The following is a 23,106-nucleotide window of genomic DNA, read 5'->3' as shown; positions in this document are numbered from 1 at the left end:
TCATTGGCAGGAGCCTGGGGGCTGGCTGCAGAAAGGCCAGAGTAGGAAAGGTATTCAGGAAACTTATTGAAAGCCATTAGAATGTTTTTAGAACCAGCCAAGCAGTCATTAAAATGTCTTAGGAGCTATGGTCTGAGACGAGTATTTAATCACAGTGCAGCATAGGGAAGGTTAGAGGAAGTGATTCAGACTTCCCTCTACACAAAGTGGATGGAAAAGTGACGTGAGGGTTTTGAGAAGCCAGGCTGCCATTGCAAGTCATAGAATCGAGAACCATAAATACCTTGCCCCCCGTCGTGGACCAGAAATACCAGTGTCACCTGGTTAGTCCTGGTCCTCCGCATACATGAAAGCTTGAACGTTCCCGTACTTCACGACTTCCCCGAATGGAGAGCAGTGTTACGCCTTAAGTCTGCAGTGTTGTCAGGAATTGGGACGTGATCCTCGTGGTCATAAGCAAGGACAACATTGCTGTTTCTTACTGTGCACAGTCCATCACAAACTTGAGGTAAATCTGTGGTTACTTTCCTTTGTATTTTGTCCATCCTGTACATGTTGGGTTTTTCTTGTTTGGCCAGCCATTCTTTCTAAAATCTTGTCTCTCTTGTAAGCTTTCATTTTTAAAAAATATTAACTTATTTTTGGCTGCATTGGGTCTTAGTTGAGACACTAAGGATCTTCGTTGTGGCACTTGGGCCTAGTTGCCCCATGGCACGTGGGATCTTAGTTCCCTGACCAGGAATCAAACCTGCGTCCCCTGCATTAAAGGCAGATTCTTAACCACTGAACCACTAGGGAAGTCATGAAAAGTGACTTCTGAGTGGGCTACATGCTGATCCAAAAAATACCAAGTCGGGACACGGCCAGAGACCAAAAAAAAAAAAAAAAAAAAGAGAAGAAACAGATTGGGCTATTTTGCAAAGTTACTACTTTCTTTGCAAGTATATTTCTTGTCTTTTGTAACATCCTTTAGTCACCAAGGCTTTTTTTTTTTTATTCTACAGGGTATAACCAGAACCCAGGACGCTGTTTGCAAAACCAATTCCGTTTGAAAGCGGTGGAGTTGCCTGTTGTCAGAGAGATGATGATAGAGGCTCAGGGAGGCCTCTGAAGCATCACCCTGGGCTGGAGCTCACTGGGGAGCAGAACTGGTTAAGGAGACAGTATCCGCATCTGTCGGAGCAAAGAAACGGCCCAGACAAAGTTGCTCAGGATGAATGAAATGAGGGGAGTGGCACACATCCTAGGAAGAACACAGAATGCAAAATCCGAATGGGAAACCCACTGTGGAGGAAACCAGAACCCAACAAGTAGGGACATCCCTCCCAGGTCCTTCAAGCTGTGCTTTGTATGTGTTGGAACGAATTTCAGTGTCCTCAAATACAGGAAAACAAAATGAGTTATAAAGCTGGGTGGCAGAACTAAGGAAACAGGATGCATTTATAGAAACAGCCAGGGAGGGACCCTCCTGGTGGTTAAGACTCTGCTTCCCATGCAGGCGGTCCGGGTTTGCTCCGGGTTCGATCCGCAGTCGGGGAAACTAGATCCCACATGCCGCAACTAAGACCTGGGGCAGCCAAATACATTTAAAAAAGAAAGAAAGAAAGAAAAGAGCCTGAAAAAAAAGAAAGAAATAGCAAGGGACAGCTGAACACAGATAGGACCCGCTCTGTAGCCCTGGGGCCGTCGGGAGACTGGTGGTTCCCTCAGTGCCATCCCCATGCCTGCAGCCCCTGGGAACTTGTTAGAAATGCACGCCCTTGGGCCCCGATGCTGGGCAGTGCTTCATCACTCTCTAGGTGGCTCTGCTGCCCTCTAATATTTGGCGACCACTGGGCTAGGTTGTACGTCAAGGCTGTATATTGTCACGCTGCTTATTTAACTTATATACAGAGCACATCATGAGAAACGCTGGGCTGGATGAAGCACAAGCTGGAATCAATATTGCTGGGAGAAATATCAATAACCTCAGATATGCAGATGACACCACCCTTATGGCAGAAAGTGAAGAGGAACTAAAGAGCCTCTTGATGGAAGTGAAAGAGGAGAGTGAAAAAGTTGGCTTAAAGCTCAACATTCAGAAAACAAAGATCATGGCATCTGGTCCCATCACTTCATGGGAAATAGATGGGGAAACCGTGGAAACAGTGGCAAACTTTATCTTTTGGGGCTCCAAAATCACTGCAGATGGTGATTGCAGCCATGAAATTAAAAGACGCTTACTCCTTGGAAGGAAAGTTATGACCAACCTAGATAGCATATTGAAAAGCAGAGACATTACTTTGCCAACAAAGGTCCGTCTAGTCAAGGCTATGGTTTTTGTAGTAGTCATGTATGGGTGTGAGATTTGGACTATAAAGAAAGCTGAGCACCGAAGAATTGATTCTTTTGAACTGTGGTGTTGGAGAAGACTTTTGAGAGTCCCTTGGATTGCAAAGAGATCCAACCAGTCAATCCTCAAGGAAATCAGTCCTGTATATTCATTTAAAGGACTGATGCTGAAGTTGAAATTCCAATACTTTGGCCACCTGATACGAAGAACTGACTCATTTGAAAAGACCCTGATGCTGGGAAAGATTGAAGGCAGAAGGAGAGGGGTTGACAAAGGATGAGATGGTTGGATGGCATCACTGACTCAACGGACATGAGTTTGAGCAAGGTCAGGAGTTGCTGATGGACAAGGAAGCCTGGTGTGCTGCAGTCCATGGGCTCGCAAAGGGTCGGACGTGACTGAGCAACTAAACTGAACTGGACTGAACTGGACTGGACTAGGTTTGTCTCCCTGTCAGGGCTAGAGTTTGGGCAGAACAAAATTGCTCAGCTCCCTTCCAGAACCAGATACTTTCTCACAAGGAGACTGTCATAGAGGCTCCCCAAGGACAGAAACAGAATCAAACTACCATGCCACAACGCCTTCATTCACTCCCCAGACATTTATTAAGCCTCGAGGGCCGCAGCAGACATTCACCAGTTTTGGACAACTTTGTCGCGGACTAGCTGACCATGGGGCTCTGTGGCATCTGGCGGCAGGAGGGCCAGGTAGACAGGAGTCTCAGCCCCCTCCTCCACCGTCCTGGAGGCATGAGCGCCCCCCAAGTCCGTCTTCACCCACCCGGGGCAGCACGCGTTCAGCAGAATCCTATCGGCTTTCCTCTTCTCCTCTAGGCGCCGGGCCAGGATTCTCGATAAGACTGTGACCCCCAGTTTGGACACCCCATAAGCCGAGTTGGGCCAGCCCTCCCTCTCATGCACCTCGTTTTTTGTATCCTCCACAAACTTCTTCATGAGGTCCACCAGGTCTTCCTCTGTGAGCGTCTCGCACCGGAACTTCTCCTGCAGATCTTCGCTGCAGTTTTCAAGGGCTTGGGAACCCTGTGAACTACTGACGTTCACCACTCTGCCTGAAACAGGATAACGAAAAATACGGAAGTGTGTCACAAATACACCATCACTGGTTGACTGCTGACAAACATGCAATTCAGTCATGGGGCAGGCTTAATTTCTGATTTAAGAAATGATTCTACCGGTCATTACCAAAGCTCCAAAAGGCATTTGAAAAAGATGCAAGAAGGCACCTGTGGATTTTAACTTTTTGTGCTTTGTTCCCCCCAAAAGAACATAATGAGAACATAATTCCATTGATAACATGTGCTAAAGAACAGTGATTTTCCATTAGGTGAACAGGAGGCAGGTCTGCAGTAGGATCACCAGGCAGTTTGGAAACACACACACACACACTCCAGATGTTTGTGAACTTGCTTTCCTGGAGACAGCGCCCTCACCTTTAGATTATTTCCTAGGGCCAAGGGGCCACCTCTGCGTACCTGAGTGCAAAAGTCAGAGTCAAGCCATCCCTTGCCGATGACCCTTGTCTGTCCTTAATGATGGATACTCTCACATGTGGAAAGGGTTGTGTCTCCAACCCAGATTTGATTTTCATCACTATTTTTTTAGCCCGTAGTTAACAAATAATTAAATATAGTTTAATGAGTTCATCTTCATATTAGCAACGATTCACAGCTACTAAAGAGATAGTTCTGCCCATAAAATAAAATAGGCCAAAAACTAGAAAGCAATCTGAAGCATTGGTGGAAATCCCCAAACCAGTAAATGTGTGACTTTACACATTTTGTCCAACATCAAGAAATACCAGATTTGGGGAGTTCATTTCTCCCATGTTATCCTGAATCCATGTTCACTGCATCCAACAGAATAACTGGATTTTATTTCACTTTGTAAGTGGCATTCACCAGAGTACACATTTGTGGGGTGGGCTGTGAGCTTGTTGGGGTGTCCTTGCAGGCCTAGCCCCATATAAGGCCCTCACTCTGGCCTTATACCGGAGCATCCCATGTCATCCCAAGTACCTAAGACTCTTCAATGTTTTCTTTTCTTTTTCTTTATTCCTTCCTTCCTTTTCTCTCTCTCTCTTGTAATACCTATTTCTTTCCAAACTTTTAACTTTGAAAACCTTTGCAGCCTACACAGAAGTTGCAAGAATAGTTTAGTAAACCTCATATAACCTGTAGGCTTCCCTGGTGGCTCAGATGGTAAAGCGTCTGCCTACAATGCCGGAGACCTGGGTTCAATCCCTGGGTTGGGGAGATCCCCTGGAGGAGGAAATGGCAACCCACTCCAATACTCTTGCCTGGAAAATCCCATAGATGGAGGAGCCTGGTATGCTACAGTCCATGTGGTCGCAAAAAGTCAGACATGACTGAGCCATTTCACTTCCATGTAACCTGCAGCTGAGTTCACCAACTGTCAAGCATTTTGCCACGTTCGCTTTCACTCTTTCTCTCAACTGTAAACAGGTAGCATAAACAGCAGCAGCAGCATAAAGTAGGGGTTTCCCTGGTGGCTCAGATGGTAAAGCGTCTGCCTGCAGTGCAGATAGACCCAGGTTCGATCCCTGGGTCAGGAAGATCCCCTGGAGAAGGAAATGGCAACCCACTCCAGTATTCTTGCCTGGAAAATCCCATGAACGGAGGAGCGTGGTAGGCTACAGTCCATGGGGTTGCAAAGAGTCGGACACGACTGAGCGACTACACTTCACTTCACCCTGCATAAAATGCAAGTCACTCATTCGTGTCTGACTCTTTGTGACTCCATGGACTATAGAGTCCATGGAACTCTCCAGACCAGAATACTGGAGTGGGTAGCCTTTCCCTTCTCCAGAGGTAGCGTAAGGCTTCACCTTAAACACTTTAGTATACATAAGCAAGGACGCTCCCTTCCATAACCACAAAGGTGATCATACTCAAGCTATTTATCAGGGCACAACACTATTATCTAAAGTATAGTCCATATTCAAGGCTCTTGGATTGTCTCAATAATCTTCCTCTACAAGTTTTTTTTTTTTTTTCATCCAGGGTCCAATGTGGAATCACCGATTGCATTTAGTTGTCCTTTTTAGTCTGTTTTAGTCTAGAGCAGTTGACGGTGAGCTTGAAGCCTCTAAGCCATGGTTTTATAGTATTTCCCCCAGATTGGATTGGCAAGATTCTTTTTTTATTTTAATGATTATATATAGTCGTCTCAATATTTTGATCAGGAATTCTGCTTTGCTGAAGTTACATTCTTTATTACTTGTTAAGCAGCTTTGTTCTCAAATGCTTGGCTGCTACAAGGAATTAAATTCAAACAGGAAAGCAGGAAAGAAAAGGAAAAAATTACAGGAGCTACTCTATGCCTTTGGTGGAAATAACCTTCTAAGAGGAAGAGGCATCTTCTTTGATCTCAAGGCACACCTCTGGGGGAGGGGCCAAGGGGTGACAGTGGCAGCGGCTAAGTTGGTCCAATCAGCCCTGAGAAGGACTAAGACACACCCGCATCACCACCACCCTTTGCTGAGGGTCAGGTGGAGCCACTTGTTTGCAAACAACCCTATAGCATCCTGGAAAGAGTGGGCACCTAGCTTCCCCTAGTGGCTCAACATATTAAAAAGCAGAGACATTGCCAGCAATGTCTTGAGAGTCCCTTGGACTGCAAGATCAAACCGGTCCATCCAGAAGGAAATTTAAAAGTAATAAAAATAAAAAGTCCTGAATAGTCATTGGGAGGACTGATGCTGAAGCTGAAACTCCAGTACTTTGGCCACTTGATGCGAAGAACTGACGCATTTGAAAAGACCCTGCTGCTGGGAAAGACTGAAGGCTGGGAGGAGAAGGGGATGACAGAGGATGAGATAGTTAGATGGCATCACCAACTCAATGGACGTGAGTTTGAGCAAGCTTTGGGAGTTACTGATGGACAGGGAAGCCTGGCGTGCTGCAGTCCATGGAGTCGCAAAGAGTTGGACACGACTGAGCAACTGAACTGAACTGAGGTGCCGCTACAGTTGCTTAACCTATTCACTCAATCTTGAACCAACAAGCGAGCTGGATAACTTTCTTTAAAGTGATATTATAAAGCTAATAAAAGAGTGGCTTTTAAATCACTTTTGAATGGGGAGAAAGTGATTCCCTATAAACCAAGGGGCTATGATGGTCAGCGTTTTGCCCTCAAGGTAAAAAGGAGGTTTGTCAAAAAGTCACAATTATTCTCAATGTGTTACAAACTGAAGATTCCTGCTTTGGTGATTACTGTTACAGAAAACTGGTTGAAGACCGTGATTGGCCAGCGTTGGGTTGATCCCTGGGCCCCACCCTCCCTGAAGCTTCCTTTTATCTTTCAAAATGGCTTGTTCACAGTTGTTTGACATACTGTGATCATTCCTCACTAGAACTAATTGTCCTGGTTTGATTGAAATCAGGAAATGGGGATACTGTTTCTAGTTCTATAACTGCCTGACTGTATTCACTTTTCTGGGCCTCAATAACCTTTTCTATAAACTGAAGGTGTAGGAACATAAATGTTCGTCAATACCTTGCAGCTTTCAGATTCTGATTCTAAAGTCCGTAGGGAGAAGACTTCCTGATACTTGGTAAAAGGCACAACTACAGTGAAGTACTACACAGCTATAAAAAAGATTAAAAAAGCTTTCTGTCCTGACCCAGAATGAGTCCCAGATACAGTAAGTGAAGAAAGCCAGGTGGCAAACATAATGTCTTTTTGTTTTAAAGGGGGGGGCAAAAATTTATATACATTTAATTTTACTTAGAAAATAAACAAATGCTTGCGTTTATTTAATTTTATTTTTGGCCATGTCCCACAGCTGTGGGATCTTGGTTCCCCACCAGAGATTGAATCCTGGCCCTTGGCAGTGAGAGCAGTCTTAGCCACTGGACCACCAGGGAATTCCCTAGATTTGCCTTTAAACACGTCATCCCCAGGCTTTCCCTGCTGGCTCAGTGACATAGAATCTGCCTGCCAATGCAGGAGACACCGGTTCGATCCCTGGTCTGGGCAGATCCCACGTGCCTTGGAACAACAAAGCGCATTGCCACAAATACTGAGCCTGTGCTCCAGAGCCCAGGAACAACAACTGTTGAAGCTCTTGCCCTAGAATCCACAACAAGAGACGTCACTGCAAGGAGAAGGCTGCACACCGCAATGAAGAATAGCCTCTCCTCAATGTGACTACAGAAAAGCCCAAGCAACAGCCAGCGCAGCCAAAAATCGATCGATCAATCAATAAAAGTATAAAAACTCCATCCCCCTGGCCCTGGGCACTCACCAACTCCATGCCTCCGGCCCCAAAGCTTCCTTCAACTGGTGCCTGCAACTCTTACCTGTGAGCTTTCTATGAGCCCATCCCACTAAAGAAACCAGTAAAGAGAATTACTTGTGGAAGCTGGAGATGGGCAGGCGGGTGGACCTCTTACCATGTATCTTTTTAGATTTAAATATCTGCACCGGAGATCATCTTTATTCAAAATGTTCAGTTAAGAAAAGCACATTTCCAAGAAAAAAACTACAGAGCTCTTCTTTTCCTAAGAAACATGATTGATTTCTTGGAAAGAAAGTCCTCAGGGAAGCCAGCCTTCTGTCCCCAAGTCACAGCACAATTGTAATTTACAGTTAGTGTTCTTTGTCAGTGAGTCCCCCCGACTGGACTCCGTGCTCCATGAATAGGACTGTCTGTGCCCACAATGTTCACCACTGTAACCCCGGCACCAGAGTAATGCCTAGGTTATGGCAGGTGCTCAATACATGCTTGTGGAAATAGTAATAAATGTTATTTAGTGAATACGTGAAGGTGTGGGTAAGATATTTCCTAATAAAGAAAAGTTTCCTCTGGATGTTCTGAATCAGCTTGGCAAAGGTTGGTACAAGAAGAAAAGAATACGGACAAATTCATAATCATGCAAGAACAGGCCCTTTCCCCAAGCCCCAGGTGAGCTGGGTGAGGACTGGTCACCTTGGGGAGTTGAGAAGGACTCACTGAGGTTGCTCAAAGGCAAGATGCCTTATGAGAGTTGCAACACCTTCTCCTTCTAGGGTTGAGTTAATGACTTGGGACCCAAGATTGCTGTGTATCATACTTATCTTTTATTGTTGTTTTGCAGGAGATGGGAGTTGAGCCTTTAATAAATGGTGATGAGACAACTGGGTAGCCATTTGCAAACTGGTACATTTAGATCCCCTCTTCTTCCTTCAGTTCAGTTGCTCAGTTGTGTCTGACTCTTTGTGACCCCATGGGCTGCAGGACGCCAGGCTTCCCTGTTCATCACCAACTCCCAGAGCTTACTCAAACTCAAGTCCATTGTGCCAGTGATGCCATCCAACCATCTAATCCTCTGTCGTCCCTGTCTCCTCAATGAATCGGGTATCTAAACATGCACGTATCTATACACAGCTAAGGGAATTCATGCCTACCAACACACAAGTTAGGGAGAAAAGTGAAATAAGTCTTCCATAAATTTGGTGTGGGATGAGATGGTTGGATGGCATTACTGATTCAGTGGGCATGAACTTGGTCAAACTCCGGGAGATGGTGAGGGACACGGAAGCCTAGCAGTCTGCAGTCCATGGAGTCTCGAAGAGTCGGACACAACTTGGCGACTGAACAGCAAAGTACCTGTCCTTCAATAAAGCTGAAATGTTCAGATGAGAAGCCAGGTACTGTGAGAAGATAATGCAGCTTTCTATTTTTTTCCCCTACGGAGAAGTAGCTGCCCGGAAGACTCCTGGGGGACAGGTCCCTGTGGCTCACTCCTTGCTGAGGGAGACAACCTGACGGTCAGCAAAGCTGGACTCACCATGAGGTTTGACTATCGGCAGTAATTCGGTGCAGACGTTTCTCGTGGCAAAGAAGTTTGTCTTCAGCGTCATCTCAGCTTGAATGTCAAATGGTGTTGGATCATCAGCTTTTCAAAAAGAGACGGAAACAAAGTCACACATTTCCCCCCTGAAATTCTCAAGACAAAGTGGATCTTATCTCTGATTAAAAGCAAAGCAAGGTAACTGTAAAACAATTTCAAGGGCTCCCCTGGTGCCTCAGTGGTAAAGAATCTGCCTGCCAATGCAGGGGACATGTGTTCCATCCCTGATCCGGGAAGATCCCACGTGCTGCAGAGCAGCTAAGCCAGAGGGCCAAAACCATTGAGCCTGTGCCCTAGGGCCCTGGAGCCGCAACTACTGAGCCCCCATGCTACAACTACTGAAGCCCGAGCACCCTAAAGCCCTTGCTCTGCGACGAGAGAAGCCACTGCAATGAGAAGCCTGCACGCCACAACTAGAGAAAAGCCGGCACAACAACGGAGACTCAGCCCAGCCAAAGATGTTTACATAAATTAAAAGCAGGAGGCTGATGGTTCTCAGACGTCCAGCCTCTATCTGAAGCATCCGCAGGGCCTGTTAGAACACAGCTTTCTGGGACCTGCCCCCAGAGTTTGGGATTAAGGAGTTCCGGGGTGGGGCTTCATAATTTGCATTTCTAATTCAGTTTCCAGGTGACGCTTCAACTACGGGCTTGTGAGCCACACTTGGAGCAGCAGTGGCCAAACCCATCTTGAAAGGGCATAGGAGGAAGCACCTGGCGATTCTGCTAAAATGCAGATTACAGTTCAGCAGGTGTGGGGCTGAGGCTGGCAATTCTGCGATTCCCGCAGTTCCCAGAGTCGCAGGTACTGCTGGTCGAGGGTCAAAACTCTGAGGGGCGAGGATTGCCAGATGAGGTCAGTGTACCCCCCATGTGTTGTCCACCCATCCCTCAGCTGTGCGCTCCGAGGGGGTGTCCGCCAACTCCCCGCCTGAGCGCGCAGAAAGCCCGGCAGCCTGAGTTGCCCCAACGGGTGCCCCGGGCGGCCCAACGCCCAAAGCCGAGGGAGATGAAGACTTAGGCTTCACAATGCTTCCTTTTCCTCCGCTCGGCCTCTTAGATTTCTCTTTCCCATTAGGTTGTAAGTGAGGCCAGCCTTTTATTTTCTACCCGCAGCACAAGGCAGATCAATAACTTTCTTATTCGAGTCATGGAGCAAGTAATTTCCATCTCCCTGCCCCTCTCCAAAGAAGGATGCTGCTTAAAACCACCCTTAAAAAAAGAAAAACCCAGAACAAACCTTCTATGTTTGATAACAAGCGGAGCTTCCCTGGGGGTGGGAACCACACTCGCTTCCTTTTTGCCAGAGCCTATCAAAGCCCTGCGTTAGAGACCCAAGTCCACTAGCGTGCATATGCGCGCTAATCCGTGTCTCCGAGACTCACTTCCTGTCCCGAGCAGATGCCTCCTGGTGTCTATGAATGCGCTCTTTGAGGGAAAGCGAAAGCCCAAAGAGAGCTTGGAGACCCTTCGCAGAGCAAATGTTTCTGGCATTAGAAAGCTGATGAGCTTAGCAGGGCGTGGTCCCCTCCCCGGAGACCGACTCTTGCAAAACTCAGCAGCTGACGGTTCTGGGAGGGTCCCGGGTGGCGCACTGTGGCGCACAGGCCCGCACAGGCCGGCGGGCAGGCGGGGCACGCTTGGCACGCTGTGCCCGGCACCGCGGCTGCTCTCGAGCGAAACGAACCGCTCCCGCGACTCCGTGGGAAGCGAGCACCAGCCGTGGGAGGCGAGAGCCGAGCGCATCCCGAGGGGCGGGCGCTCCCTTTCCGATCACTCCAGTGGATGTGTGGGGGCAGGGGCGCGTGCATTTCGTCGCGGGGCGCCCTCGGAGAGCCGGAGACCTCCCACCCACCCCTTCACCTACTGTTGAAGGCAATGCCCGCGTTGTTGACCAGCACGTTGAGCCCCCCGTACTCCTTGCGCAGGAAGTCGCGCAGGGCGCGGATGCTCTGCAGGTCGTCGATGTCCAACTGGTGGAAACGAGGGCTCAGGCCCTCCGCCTGCAGCTGCTGCACGGCCGCCCGACCCCGCGCCTCGTCCCGCGCCGTGAGCACCACGTCCCCCGGGAACTCCCGGCACAGGTCGCGTGCGATGGCAAAGCCGATGCCCTTGTTGGCCCCGGTGACCAGCGCCACGCGGGTGTAGGACGACATGGCCGGTGTGCAGGGAGCGCGGGGCCCTTGGGTGGAGAGCGATCCGGGCCGTGGGCCACCGGCGGCGCGCGCTGCGGAGGCCGGTCCACAGTCTGAGAAGCCAGGAAGAACTGGGTTCTAGGCTCCAGCGCTGTGACTTGTAGAGAAAGAGCCTCCGGTCCTCGATCCCTCCCCTCCTAGGAGGGGCGGTCTGTTCTTGAATGTTTTGTAACGCCCCATTCCCGGGTCCGCCCCCTCCCCGCGAGGCGCCCACTGTTGATCCCGCCTCTGAGCCACAACTGAGCCAAGCGGTGGTCTACGGGGGTGGAGAGAGGCTTCCCCTAAAACATAAACCAGACAGTGGTGAGTCGAAAGGGTCTGAAGATTTACCGCAGTCTGAATGAAGAAACTATCGCAGGAGAAACCCCAAAGGAGAAAAACAAGTGTTGACAATTTTCTTGGGCATGCGCCTGTCATCTTCTGCAAAATGAGGATACTTGCTTTTTTCTTGAATACAGTGAAATGATTTCGACACGGTACCTGCTTCTCAAGACCTCGATCCCATTCCTTGCTTCAGAGAAACTCAAAAGAGGGAATGAGAGAAAAAAGGTCCCAAGAACAGATTTCCAGGTGTGGGCCGGGTACCCAGCTCTGTGGGATCCCAGTGCGCCCCCAAGTGGGCGAGAGTGTTTATGAAACTCCCACTGTGTGCCGAGCGTCTTGCCGGAATGTTTTTATTCATCTTGCATAACTCCTGTGGGTGCTAAGTGTCTCCCCTGGAGAAGGAAATGGCAACCCACTCCAATATTCTTGCTGGGAAATCCCGTGGACAAAGGAGCCCGGCGGGCTACAGTCCCGTGGACTCTCAAAGAGTCGAAAAAGGCTTAGCAGCTAAACAACAATTAGGATATACATTTGTATATATATGTATATATATAATTTCTCCCAGTGAAATCTCTGTGCCCACAAAATTTAACTGAAAATGAATCTCTAAAGGTGTGTCACAGTGTGGACAAGTAATTAGGACTCTTCAACCCACTCTTTTTAGTGTGATCTGAGTGCATTCAATTGGTGACTTTCAGATTTATGGAGAGCAGTGATTTCATGACTGAGCTTTTCTCAAGCACAGCTTGGCTGAGCTACCCAAGCCTGTCACCTTGACAGCACTTTCTTCATCAAATCAACAAGTGAGGTCAGGAAGGTGGGCACCTGCTGTGGCTCAGCAATTATTTTCTTTTTTCCCCTAAAGATTATTTGGATCTCTCTTTTCAAAATGTAAGGCTATTTAGGTTTTCTACTTCTTCTTGAGAGCTTAATTCACGTTTTCCAAAATATTTGTATATTTTATCTATGTTATTGATACTGTCATGAAGTCATTGATAATATGCCTGTATTAATCCTTGTAATATCCATAGCAATGCCACTTCTCTCACTCCTGATATTGGCAATTTCTGTCTTTCATTTTTTTTTTCCTGATCTGTCTGGTTAGAACTGTTCATTTACTTCAGGAAGAAGCTTTTGATTTCATTGATATTTTTCTCCATTTTTTCTTGTTATATTTCTTTTCTAACGTTTATTTCTTCTCTTCTCATTTGGGGTTTTATTGGCTCATTTTCCTAGTTGGTTTGTGTTGTGCTTCTTTTCGTTTGTTTTGTTTTTTGAGTCTTAACTATGGAAGCTGAGATCATGGATTTGAAATCTTTCTTCTTTTCTAATATAGACATTAAGGGTTATTAATTTCCCTTTTAATACTATGTTAGTGCCATCCCATAAACACTGATACATTGTGCCTTCACTTTCAACCAGTTTAAAATAATTCTAGAATTTCCTGGCAGTCCAGTGGTTAGGACTCTGTGCTTTCACTACCAAGGGCCCAGGTTCAATCCCTGGTTGGGGAACTAAGATTCCATAAACTGTGCTGTGCAGCCAAAAAAATAAAAATAAAATAGGTAACTTCTAATTTACTTTTTGATATATTCTTTGACCAAGGGTATTTAGAAGTATTTTTTTAAGCTTCCAGCTGCTTGGGGATTTTCCAGATACCTTGCTGTTACTGATTTCTTAATTCTGTTGTAGATGGAGAATATGTTTTGTATGACTTGAATTCTTTTAAAGGAGTTTTTTAAAGCTAGGAGAGAGAGAGAGGAAAACATTTTTATGCAATAGGAATTATTTCAAAAAGAGGTAAAAATAGGTGACGGAGACAAAGCGAATAATTCAAGAACAAAATGTGTGGGAAGGTGAGTGCAGATGGGTCCTAGGGCTCAGACGGGGGCCTGGCCTTGGAATCAGGACACCTCCTGTGACAGGGCAGGCTGTGCGTGTGGGTCTAGTGGTAGGATGTTGGGTGGCTCTCCTGGGGGCACTATTTTCCCTTTTAGGGATGAATGATTTGAGATCATTAACAAGAAGGATTCTTTGGGGAGACTTGAGGAAAGTGTAGCCATCTTGCAGAACAGGAAAGTAAATTTATTAGGGAATTAGGCAGCATTGATGAGCAGAGTTGGGGGCCCATTTGAGACCTGTGGTCATAAATGTCAATTTCCTCCTGGCACCGTCCACCCACTCGTGCAGCTGCAAAGCTGGATAGCTGGTGTTTCACCAGGCTCACATAACACAGCGAGAGATGTTTGCAAGGCAAGGGGTGTAGTGTAGGGCTATGGCCTCTGAGGAGAGAGGAGAGGACACCAGAGGTTTGGAGACTCATAGTAAGTGAAGAACAGTAGGGCTGACGGAACAGAGGCCTCTGAGGACAGGACCTCCCTGGAGGCAAGCTTGTAGACTGGAGCCAAGCTGCGTCCTGGGGGTCAGCGTGGGATGCTTTGAGACTGAGATCTCAGGGGTTGTACAGATGAACCAGGTGAAGAGGGCAGGGGCACTTGTGTTGGTGTTTAGAAGTCAAGGAACTGGGAAGCCAGATACTGGATGGAACCGTCACATGTCTACTGAGTTCCTCAGAAAGGAGGACAAGTGTGGAGGGAAGAAAACACTGAATAATGTGCTGGCCTCAAGGTCTGTGCCTTTGGCTGTTTCTGTCCTAAGACTTTTTTTTTTTCTTTTAAAGAAACAAGGGTTCCCACATCTTCATTTCGCACTAGGCCTCAAATTATGTAGCAGGTCAATGAAAGGGAGTCTGGGGTGGTTTGGGGAGAGTTTGTTGCTCATAGTAGGGGGCTTCCCAGGTGGTGCAGTGGTAAGGAAGCTGCCTGGCGGTGCAGGAGACATAAGATGAGGGGGTTCGATCCCTGGGTCAGGAAGATCCCCTGGAATAAGAAATGGCATGCCACTCCTGTGTTCAGCCTGGAAAATTCCATGGAGAGAGGAGCCTGGTGGGCTACAGTTCATGGAGTCACAAAGAGTCAGACACTACTGAGCATGCATGCACAAATGCACACATGCACACACGTTACTTATAGCAGTCATTTCCAGTTTTTCATGTTAGAATTCCTTGGGGATCTTATTTAAAAAAAAAATTCTGATGTCTGGCTCTTTCCCCAGACATTGTGATTTAATTGCGTTTGGGTGTAACCCAAGCACTGGCAGTTTCAAAAGCTGATTCCAATGTGTAGCAAACTTTAGGAATCACTGGGTTACATAATAGGAATTTTAATTGGTTAAAAGTGACACAATCTTCAAAAAAGAGCTGAAGATTTTGAGAGAAAAGAGGAGACAGAGTTTGGAAATGGCACAGGTGATTGTCCCCTCCCCCTTCCTAGACATCAGGTCCTAATCACAGAACCTGTGGATGTCCCTTTGTATGGAAAAAGGGACTTTGCAAACGTGATTAAATTGAGGATCTTGAGATGAGATGATATCCCTGAACTTTCTTGGTGGGCCCAATGTAATCCCAAATCTCCTTATGAGAGGCAGGCAGGCAGGTCAGAGGCACAAGGAGATGTGAGATGAAAGCCAGGAGAGGCCTGGAGGAAGACTGATTTGACGATGATTGCATTGCTGGCTTTGAAGATGGTGAAGACCCAGGGACGCAGGTAACCTCCAGAACTTGTAGGAAGCAAGGAGGTGGGTTCTCCTCTAGAGGCTTCAGACAGAACACAGCTCTGTTGACATGTTGATTTTTAGGGCTACCAACCTCCAAAATTGTAAGTTGATTAATTTGTGTTGCTTTAAAACATTAAATGTGCGGTAATTTATTACAGCAGCATTCAGAAAATATACACTTAAAATGGACGATTCTTCCCTTATCTTCTGGATGGAGTGAAACACCCTTCACTTACACCTAGTTAAGGATTTGAATTGTGAACAAATCTTAAGAAAAATCCTGGTTTTGAAAAAAAAAAAAAAAACACTTGGATACCTTTCTAAGGGTGGAGGAGAAATGAATTAAAGGGAAAAAGCTGCAGGACACCCTCTGACTCATGACCTGGTTGGCGGATCTGAGCAAAAGTGATGTGTAGGCTATTGTGCCGGATCCAAATTCCCACCATCTAAACCACCCTGCACACCTGGTCAGAAGTTATAGGTTCTGGGTTTTTTTATGTATAATTGTGATTCCATTTAAACTGACTTTGCTCTTGCTTGGTGGGTTCTTCTGTATTTCCTAAATCATTAGGGTTCAAACCAAAGTGACATGATATGCCAGCAACATGATCTGTTCAGGGTTCTTGTCCTTCACAAGGTGTGTCGTCACCTGGGCACGGACTGTCTACAGCATTCATTCATCCGCATCCTCCAGTGAATATGCGAGCACCTGTTAGGTCCCAGACATGTGAACTGGAGTCAACAGGCAGGGGGAGCCTGCACGGAGCTGCTCCCAGTTCAGCTCCTTAGCAGCTCCTTGGGGGTAGGCTCTCAATGTCTCCATGCCTCAGTTTGCTCCTTTGTAAAATGGGAATAATTATGGTGCTTTCCTCTTATAACTGTGGTCAGGATGACATGAGTTAATACTACAAAAGTGCTTAGAGCAGTCATGGCAAGTGGGGACACTGAATGTCTGCGGTTATTATACTCTCTACCAGGGGAGACAGATGGTCATCTTACACTCCTCCTGTATGACAAGATTGGAACCAGGCAGTCATGTCTCAACCACATTTCTTTACTGGAGGCAGATGATCTCATAGGCAGAGATGGAGACAGGAAACCCAGTCTCTCATCCTTCCTTAGAGGAAGTGCTATTGACCCTGTAATGCTCAGAGTATCTGGCTTGCTGAAAGCCAACCCCGGGCAGGAACGGGGCCCATGTTCTTTCTAGAAGCAAGAATGAATTGCTACTTCAAGCAACCTGTACTGCAGGTTCTGCAATACAGCGTGGCGGACCATAGGCAGCCCTGAGATGTGGCCATAGTTGCACGCCATTAAGCCCCCAAACCTGTTACCAGGTGAGGTGACCCGGAGACCCTTAATAGTCGCTCCCCATTGGTTGGCTGCCACAGTGGGCCCCTCCCCCCAAGAGAGCAACCGTCAGTGGGCGACAGTTAGTGGGCCTCCTCAGCCGTTGGTGGCCCCACAGTGGACCCCCTCCCCCAACAAGCATAGGTCAATGGGTGACCGTTAGTGGGCCTGCTCAGCCATTGGTTGGCTGCCACAGTGGGCCCCTCCCCCAAGTGAGCAACAGTCAATGGGTGACCGTTAGTGGGCCTGCTCAGCCATTGGTTGGCTGCCACAGTGGGCCCCTCCCCCAAGTGAGCAACCGTCAATGGGTGACCGTTAGTGGGCCTGCTCAGCCATTGGTTGGCTGCCACAGTGGGCCGCTCGCTCCAAGCGAGTAACCGTAAAGGAAGCACCTTTAGCGTGCCTTCAGCCAACAGTCTGTGGTTTCCCCAGCGGTGGTCCTCAGGTGGAGAGTGAGGTAAGAGGGGAATCCTGGTCTTTTCTCCAGGCCCCACCACTGGCTTTTGGCCAGTGCGCGAGCTGGGGGGCCCGGGGAACAGGCTAGGGGCTGTTTCCTGCAGGGTTCCAGAGCCCTTGCCAAGGCCACTCTCTGGCCGGGCCCAGACCTTGAACCTCTTCCTCATTGCCCCTTTGTGATGTAATGGCAGCAGCAGGACTCATAGGATGCAGTTTGCAGGGCTTGGCCTAAGGAGCCTGAGGGCCAGTTGGGTCCTGGGCTCTTGGCTCCCTCAGAGATGATGGCTGGGCAGGATTGGGAACCTGGCCCTGAGGGAGCTGCCCACGGAGCTCTGCCTCCTTTTAGCCAGGACCGGGACTTCAGAGGGTGACGGTTGTGTGGTGGGACCTGGTCCTTTCTTATCAGGACAGAGGTAGGTCTGGACCCTCTCCCCGGGGCTCTCCAGGCCCCCTGACCTCAGGGCCAGTGGGGACACCCTTAGGGCTGTGTCCTACAGAGCTCACTGGCTGGGCACAGACCTTGAAGAAGTGGAGAACCTCTCCCCCATCTCCACATCTGTGACCTCATGATGGGGGGCCGTCTCCGGGGGTCACAGTTGTGGAGACCTCACAACTGGAGTAAATGCCATGGCCAAGAAGGTGACAGCTTCAAACAGTTTCAGTCTCTCCATTCAGTTTCAAAACCTGGCACAGCTTAGCTCAGTTTCAAAACCCCAGGAGGCCAGAGGTCAGGGTTAAGTTGCAAGGACTTTGCACATCATTACTTCAGGTCCACCTCTGTGGTTGGGGCTATTCTCTAGGAAAGGCAGTTGTGAGCAGGAACCAACCTGACTGGTATTTGCTGCAACATGTGTTTGTTCCTATTGATCTTGTACAATTGATTTTTTCCAGTTTCAGTGAACGGCTGAGGGCACCTGTCCCCTCTGTGATGACGGCTGTGCAGGGTCTGGGAACCCATTCTGAGAGCACTGCCATCTGAGATCTGCCTCCTAGCTGGGCCTGAGCACTAGTAGGAAGACCCAGACTGGGTACTGGGCCAGGGACCCCCTCCTTTTAGCCAGGCCTATACCCGGGAGGGCAAAGGTTGAGCTTTGAGGCCTTGCCCCTTCTTGTCAGGACAGAGAATGACATTTGTTTTGGTGGAGGTTTACAGGTACATTGTGACCTGACCCTTACCTGATCTCAAGGACAAAGATCCAAGAAGTTTGCAATCAGGCCCCTCCCTCAACTTTCCCATAAAAGGCCTTTGCTGAAGCCTTTCAGGAAGTTCAGAGATATTAGAATGTAAGGCACCCATCTCCTTGCATGGCCCTGCAGTAATCCTTTCTTGGCTCCAGACTCTGATGTTTTGGTGCTGTTTTGTGTCTCTGTGTTTCGGGCATACATACTTGGGCTGGGTAACACAGGTAATGCTCCTGGACTTTGCTGCAACCTCACCCTCCTCTCCCCTGTGCTGGGTGTCTGAGTGCTGAGCCATCCCAGGTCCCTGCAGGGCTTGACCAGCAGAGAGAAGGCAGGGCAAGCATGTGTGGGATGCCTATTCTTCTTTATGGTGGTGAGGAACACACAGCATAAAATATACCATCTTCACCATTTAAATGTCCAGTACAGCAGTGTTAACTATATGCCAATTACTGTGGAAAAGATTACTGCGGAACAGATTCTAGCAATTTTTCAAGGTGCGTAACTGGAAGAATTCTATACCCCTTAACCAACAACTTTCTATTTCCTTTCTCTCCAGACTCTGGTAACCACATTCTACTTGGTTTTTATGAATTTGACCACTTTAGATACTTCACAAAGTGGAATCTAAGTATTTCTTTGTATGACTGGCTTATTTCATTTAACCTAATGCCCTCAAGGATCACCCAGGTTTTACTGTATGATAGGATTTCCTTAGGCTGAATAATATTCCACAGTATGTAGAGACAACACTTTCTTTATCTATTTAACTGTCAGTGGATACTTAGGTTGATTCCAGCTCTTGGTTTTTGTGAATAACCCTGCAGTGAACATGGATGTGTTCATTATATTTCTTTCTTGAAGTAGAATACTTGCTAGGATCTAGAAATCATCTGGCCCAAACCAGTTTTTTGCACATGAGGAAATTAAGGCCCCTGAATGTTCACACTGCTTGTCTCTGTCTGAACTGGAAGCAAGTCTTCGAATTACCAGTTTAATTATTTCTCCACTACATTTCTGTCTTGACTGGTACCAATGTCAGAGCCACCAGCAGGTCCATTCCTGTCATATTCCTATTAAACAATTTTGGAGGGTCATGATTTTTTCCCAGTTGTATTGAGATATAATGGAGATATAGTGTAAGTTTAAGGTTTCCTGCAAGATTTTATATATGTATATTGAAAATGATCACCACACGAAATATGGTTAACAGCTTATCACTTTAAATAGCTACAAAATTTTTCTTTTGATGAGAACTTTTAAGATGTACTCTCCTAGCAACTTTCAGATGTATAGCACAATGTTGACTCTAGTCATCAATGCTATACATTCCATGACTTAGTTACCTTTTAACTGGAACCATGTACCTTTTGGACCCTCTTCACCTTTCTCCCCAACCATCTGACAACCTTCTGTGTCTATTCTGAGTCTGTAGTTTTAGATCCCACATGTGAGATCCTATAGTATTTTTGTTTCTCCTTGTGATTTATTTCACTTAGCCTAGCTCCCTCAAGTTCATCCATGTTGTCACAAATCACAGGATTTCCTTCTGTTTTGGTGGCTGAATGGTCTTCCATAATATATGTACCACATCTTTATCCGCTCATCTATTAGTGGACACTTAGGTTGTTTCCGCTGGGCTTCCCTGATAGCTCCCATGGTAAAGCGTCTGCCTGCAATGCGGGAGACCTGGCTTCGATTCCTGGGTCGGGAAGGTCTCCTGGAGAAGGAAATGGCAATCCACTCCAGCACTCTTGCCTGGAAAATCCCATGGATGGAAGAGCCTGATAGGCTACAGTCCATGGGGTCGCAAAGAGTCGAACACGACTGAGCGACTTCACTAGGTGGTTTCCACACCTTTGCTATTATACACAGTGCTGCTATGAACATGGGAGTGCACATATCTATTTGAGATTGTGTTTTCATTTCCTTTGGATGAATACCAAGAAGTAGAGTTGCTGAATCATATGGTAGAGCTATTTTTAATTTAAAGGAAACTTTATACTTTTTTCCATAGATGTACCAATAGGGTATGAGTTCCCTCTTCTCCACAGCCTCTCTCGCTTTTGCTATCTCTTGGGGTTTTTTTGATAATAGTCATCCTAACAGGTGAGGGGCAATATTTCATGATTTTGAGTTGTAGTTTCCTGGTAATTTGTGTTGTTGAGCACCTCCCATGAACCTGTTGGTTATTTGTATGTCTTAAAAAAAAAAAGGCCCATTCAGATCCTTTAACCATTTAAAACTTGAATTGTTTTTTGCTATTGAGTTGTATGAATTCTTTATATATTTTTGGATATTAATCCCTTATAAGCTACATGATTTCCAAATCTTTTTTTCTATTTAGTAGGTTTTCCTTTTATTTTGTTGATGGTTTATTTTGCTGTGCAAAAGTTTTCAGTTTGAAACAAGTCCACTTGTTTTTTTTTTCTTTTCTTGGTTGTTGTTGCTTTGTGCTTTAGGTTTCAAATCCAAAAAAATCATTGTCAAGACCCATTTTAAGGAGGTTTTTCCTGTGTTTTGTCCTAGCAGTTTTATGGTTCAGTTCAGTTCAGTCTCTCAGTTGTGTCTGACTCTTTGCGACCCCATGAATCGCAGCACGCCAGGCCTCCCTGTTCATCACCATCTCCCGGAGTTCACTCAGACTCACATCCATTGAGTCCGTGATGCCATCCAGCCATCTCATCCTCGGTCGTCCTCTTCTCCTCCTGCCCCCAATCTCTCCCAGCATCAGAGTCTTTGCCAATGGGTCAACTTTTCTCATGAGGTGGCCAAAGTGCTGGAGTTTCAGCTTTAGCATCATTCCTTCCAAAGAAATCCCAGAGTTGATCTCCTTCAGAATGGACTGTTAGGATCTCCTTGCAGTCCAAGGGACTCTCAAGAGTCTTCTCCAACACCACAGTTCAAAAGCATCAATTCTTCGGCTCTCAGCCTTCTTCACAGTCCAACTCTTACATCCATACATGACCACAGGAAAAACCATAGCCTTGACTAGATGGACCTTAGTCGACAAAGTAATGTCTCTGCTTTTGAACATACTATCTAGGTTGGTCATAACTTTTCTTGCAAGGAGTAAGTGTCTTTTAATTTCATGGCTGCAATCACCATCTGCAGTGACTTTGGAGCCCCCAAAAATCAAGTCTGACACTGTTTCCCCATGTATTTCCCATGAAGTGATGGGACCAGATGCCATGATCTTCGTTTTCTGAATGTTGAGCTTTAAGCCAACTTTTTCGCTCTCCTCTTTCACTTTCATCAAGAGGTTTTATGGTTACTAGTCTAATATTTAAGTCTTTAATTCATTTGAATTAATGTTTGTGAGTGGTAGAAGATAGGAGTGTAGTTTCATTTCTTTAAACATGTGATAATCAATTTTCCCAGCACCATGTATTGAAGAGACTGTTTTCTCTGGTGAAGATTTCTGTCAAATATTAGTCAAATGCATGTGCATGGTGAGAGGGCTGTTCTTGAGTCACCACCATGGTGCCTGTCCCTTTGGTGTCCTGGCATTGGTTTCTGGCCTCTGTGTTCACAGTGAACCAGGGAGAACCAGAGCTGAGGAATGTGGGTCTCAGGCCCTTAGTCCTGTTTTCGGGGTGCATGTTGTTGCTGGTTCTAGATCAGTATTGCCGAGGCTGGGGAAAACCAGCCAATTTTGTGCATTTCTAGTGAGTATGTAATTTAGTATTACTTTCTTGGAGAGGAATTAGACCCTGTCTATAGAAATTTAAAATACGCATCTCTTTCTGGAAGGGAAATTTTTGGTGAAATTTGTCCTACAGATAACCTCCTGGGGAAGTGAAATGACTGCCAAACAAGGATGTTCTTGAAAAGCAGCATCCAGTCAAGTTCTTGGAAAGGTCACAAGCTATCCAGAAAGTTGATTAAAGTTGTAAATTATTTAAAGGATACATTTTAACTTGCTTATCATTATTGGAAAGGAACAAGTGTACTTGAACACTGTATGTGTTTCTCTATAAACCTGGTGAAGTATATTGGGTCCACGTTTGGTGGTAGACAGTGCCCTCTGGTGGTCTGGTGGCTACACTTCATGGCAACTGTAACTGTTCCCTGTGGTCTCATAATGAAGCACCGCCAACTGCGTGGCTTTAAACAACAGGAATTAATTTTATCACATTTATGGAGGCCAGAAGACCTGTCTCAAGGTGTTGTCAGGGCCCTAGTCCCTCACAAAGCTCTAGTAAAGAATCCTTCCTGGTCTCTTCCAGCTTCTGGTAGTTGGCAGCACTCCTTAGAATCCCTTGGCTTGTGCCCTGGATCTCTCTCATCCCTGTCCCCATCCTCACATGGCCTTCTTTCCCACGTATCTCTGTGTCCTCTCCCCTTCTTCTGAAGACTCCACTCATTGGATTTAGGACACGCCCTAACCCAGTCTGACCTCATTGAAACTAATTACATCTGTAAAGACACTGGTTCCAAATAGTGTCACATTCTGAAGTGGAGGGTGGACATGAGTTTTGTGCAGCCACTATCAAACCTACTACAGTATCTTTAACCTTTCTGTGGATTCATTTCAATTAGTCTAATCAATGACTTAGTTCTGATCAACCCTTATCACAAATAAGGATTCTTGCCTACAATTTAAACATTTAGTTTTGCTGTAATTTGCTTTTATAGTCATACTTTTTTCTATCAGAGAAAGTGTATGTAATATCTTTTCTGTTATTTGTTATCTGATATTAAATATCTCAAACTAGAGCTTTATTGGTTTGTTAAAACTTTTTTTCCTTCCCTCCCTTCTTGGCTTAAAAAAAAATG

At 46.5% G+C, this 23,106-nt stretch overlaps 1 protein-coding gene across 1 annotated transcript; it reads right to left on the bottom strand.

Moving 5' to 3' along the window:
- CBR3 (carbonyl reductase 3) lies at window positions 2,913–11,546 on the bottom strand. Its single transcript, XM_018052701.1, has 3 exons — window positions 11,073–11,546; window positions 9,144–9,251; window positions 2,913–3,401 (listed from the first exon to the last, which is right to left on the bottom strand). The coding sequence occupies exons 1-3, from the start codon at window positions 11,359–11,361 to the stop codon at window positions 2,965–2,967; spliced, it is 834 nt and encodes a 277-aa protein (XP_017908190.1). The 5' UTR covers window positions 11,362–11,546; the 3' UTR covers window positions 2,913–2,964.

Source organism: Capra hircus, chromosome 1 (assembly GCF_001704415.2).
Source record: "Capra hircus breed San Clemente chromosome 1, ASM170441v1, whole genome shotgun sequence".
NCBI lineage: Eukaryota > Metazoa > Chordata > Mammalia > Artiodactyla > Bovidae > Capra > Capra hircus.
Note: the sequence above shows the minus strand (reverse complement) of the source record. Positions and strands in the feature narration are given on the sequence as shown.

Bases quoted from the DNA above. Each gene is read 5' to 3' on its own strand.
- CBR3 (XM_018052701.1), bottom strand. From the start codon at position 11,361: ATGTCGTCCTACACCCGCGTGGCGCTGGTCACCGGGGCCAACAAGGGC. The intron at 9,252-11,072 runs GTAGGTGAAGGG...CTTTTTGAAAAG, and splicing joins CGCGGGCATTGCCTTCAACA to CTGATGATCCAACACCATTT. The intron at 3,402-9,143 runs GTGAGTCCAGCT...ATCCTGTTTCAG, and splicing joins GCCGATAGTCAAACCTCATG to GCAGAGTGGTGAACGTCAGT.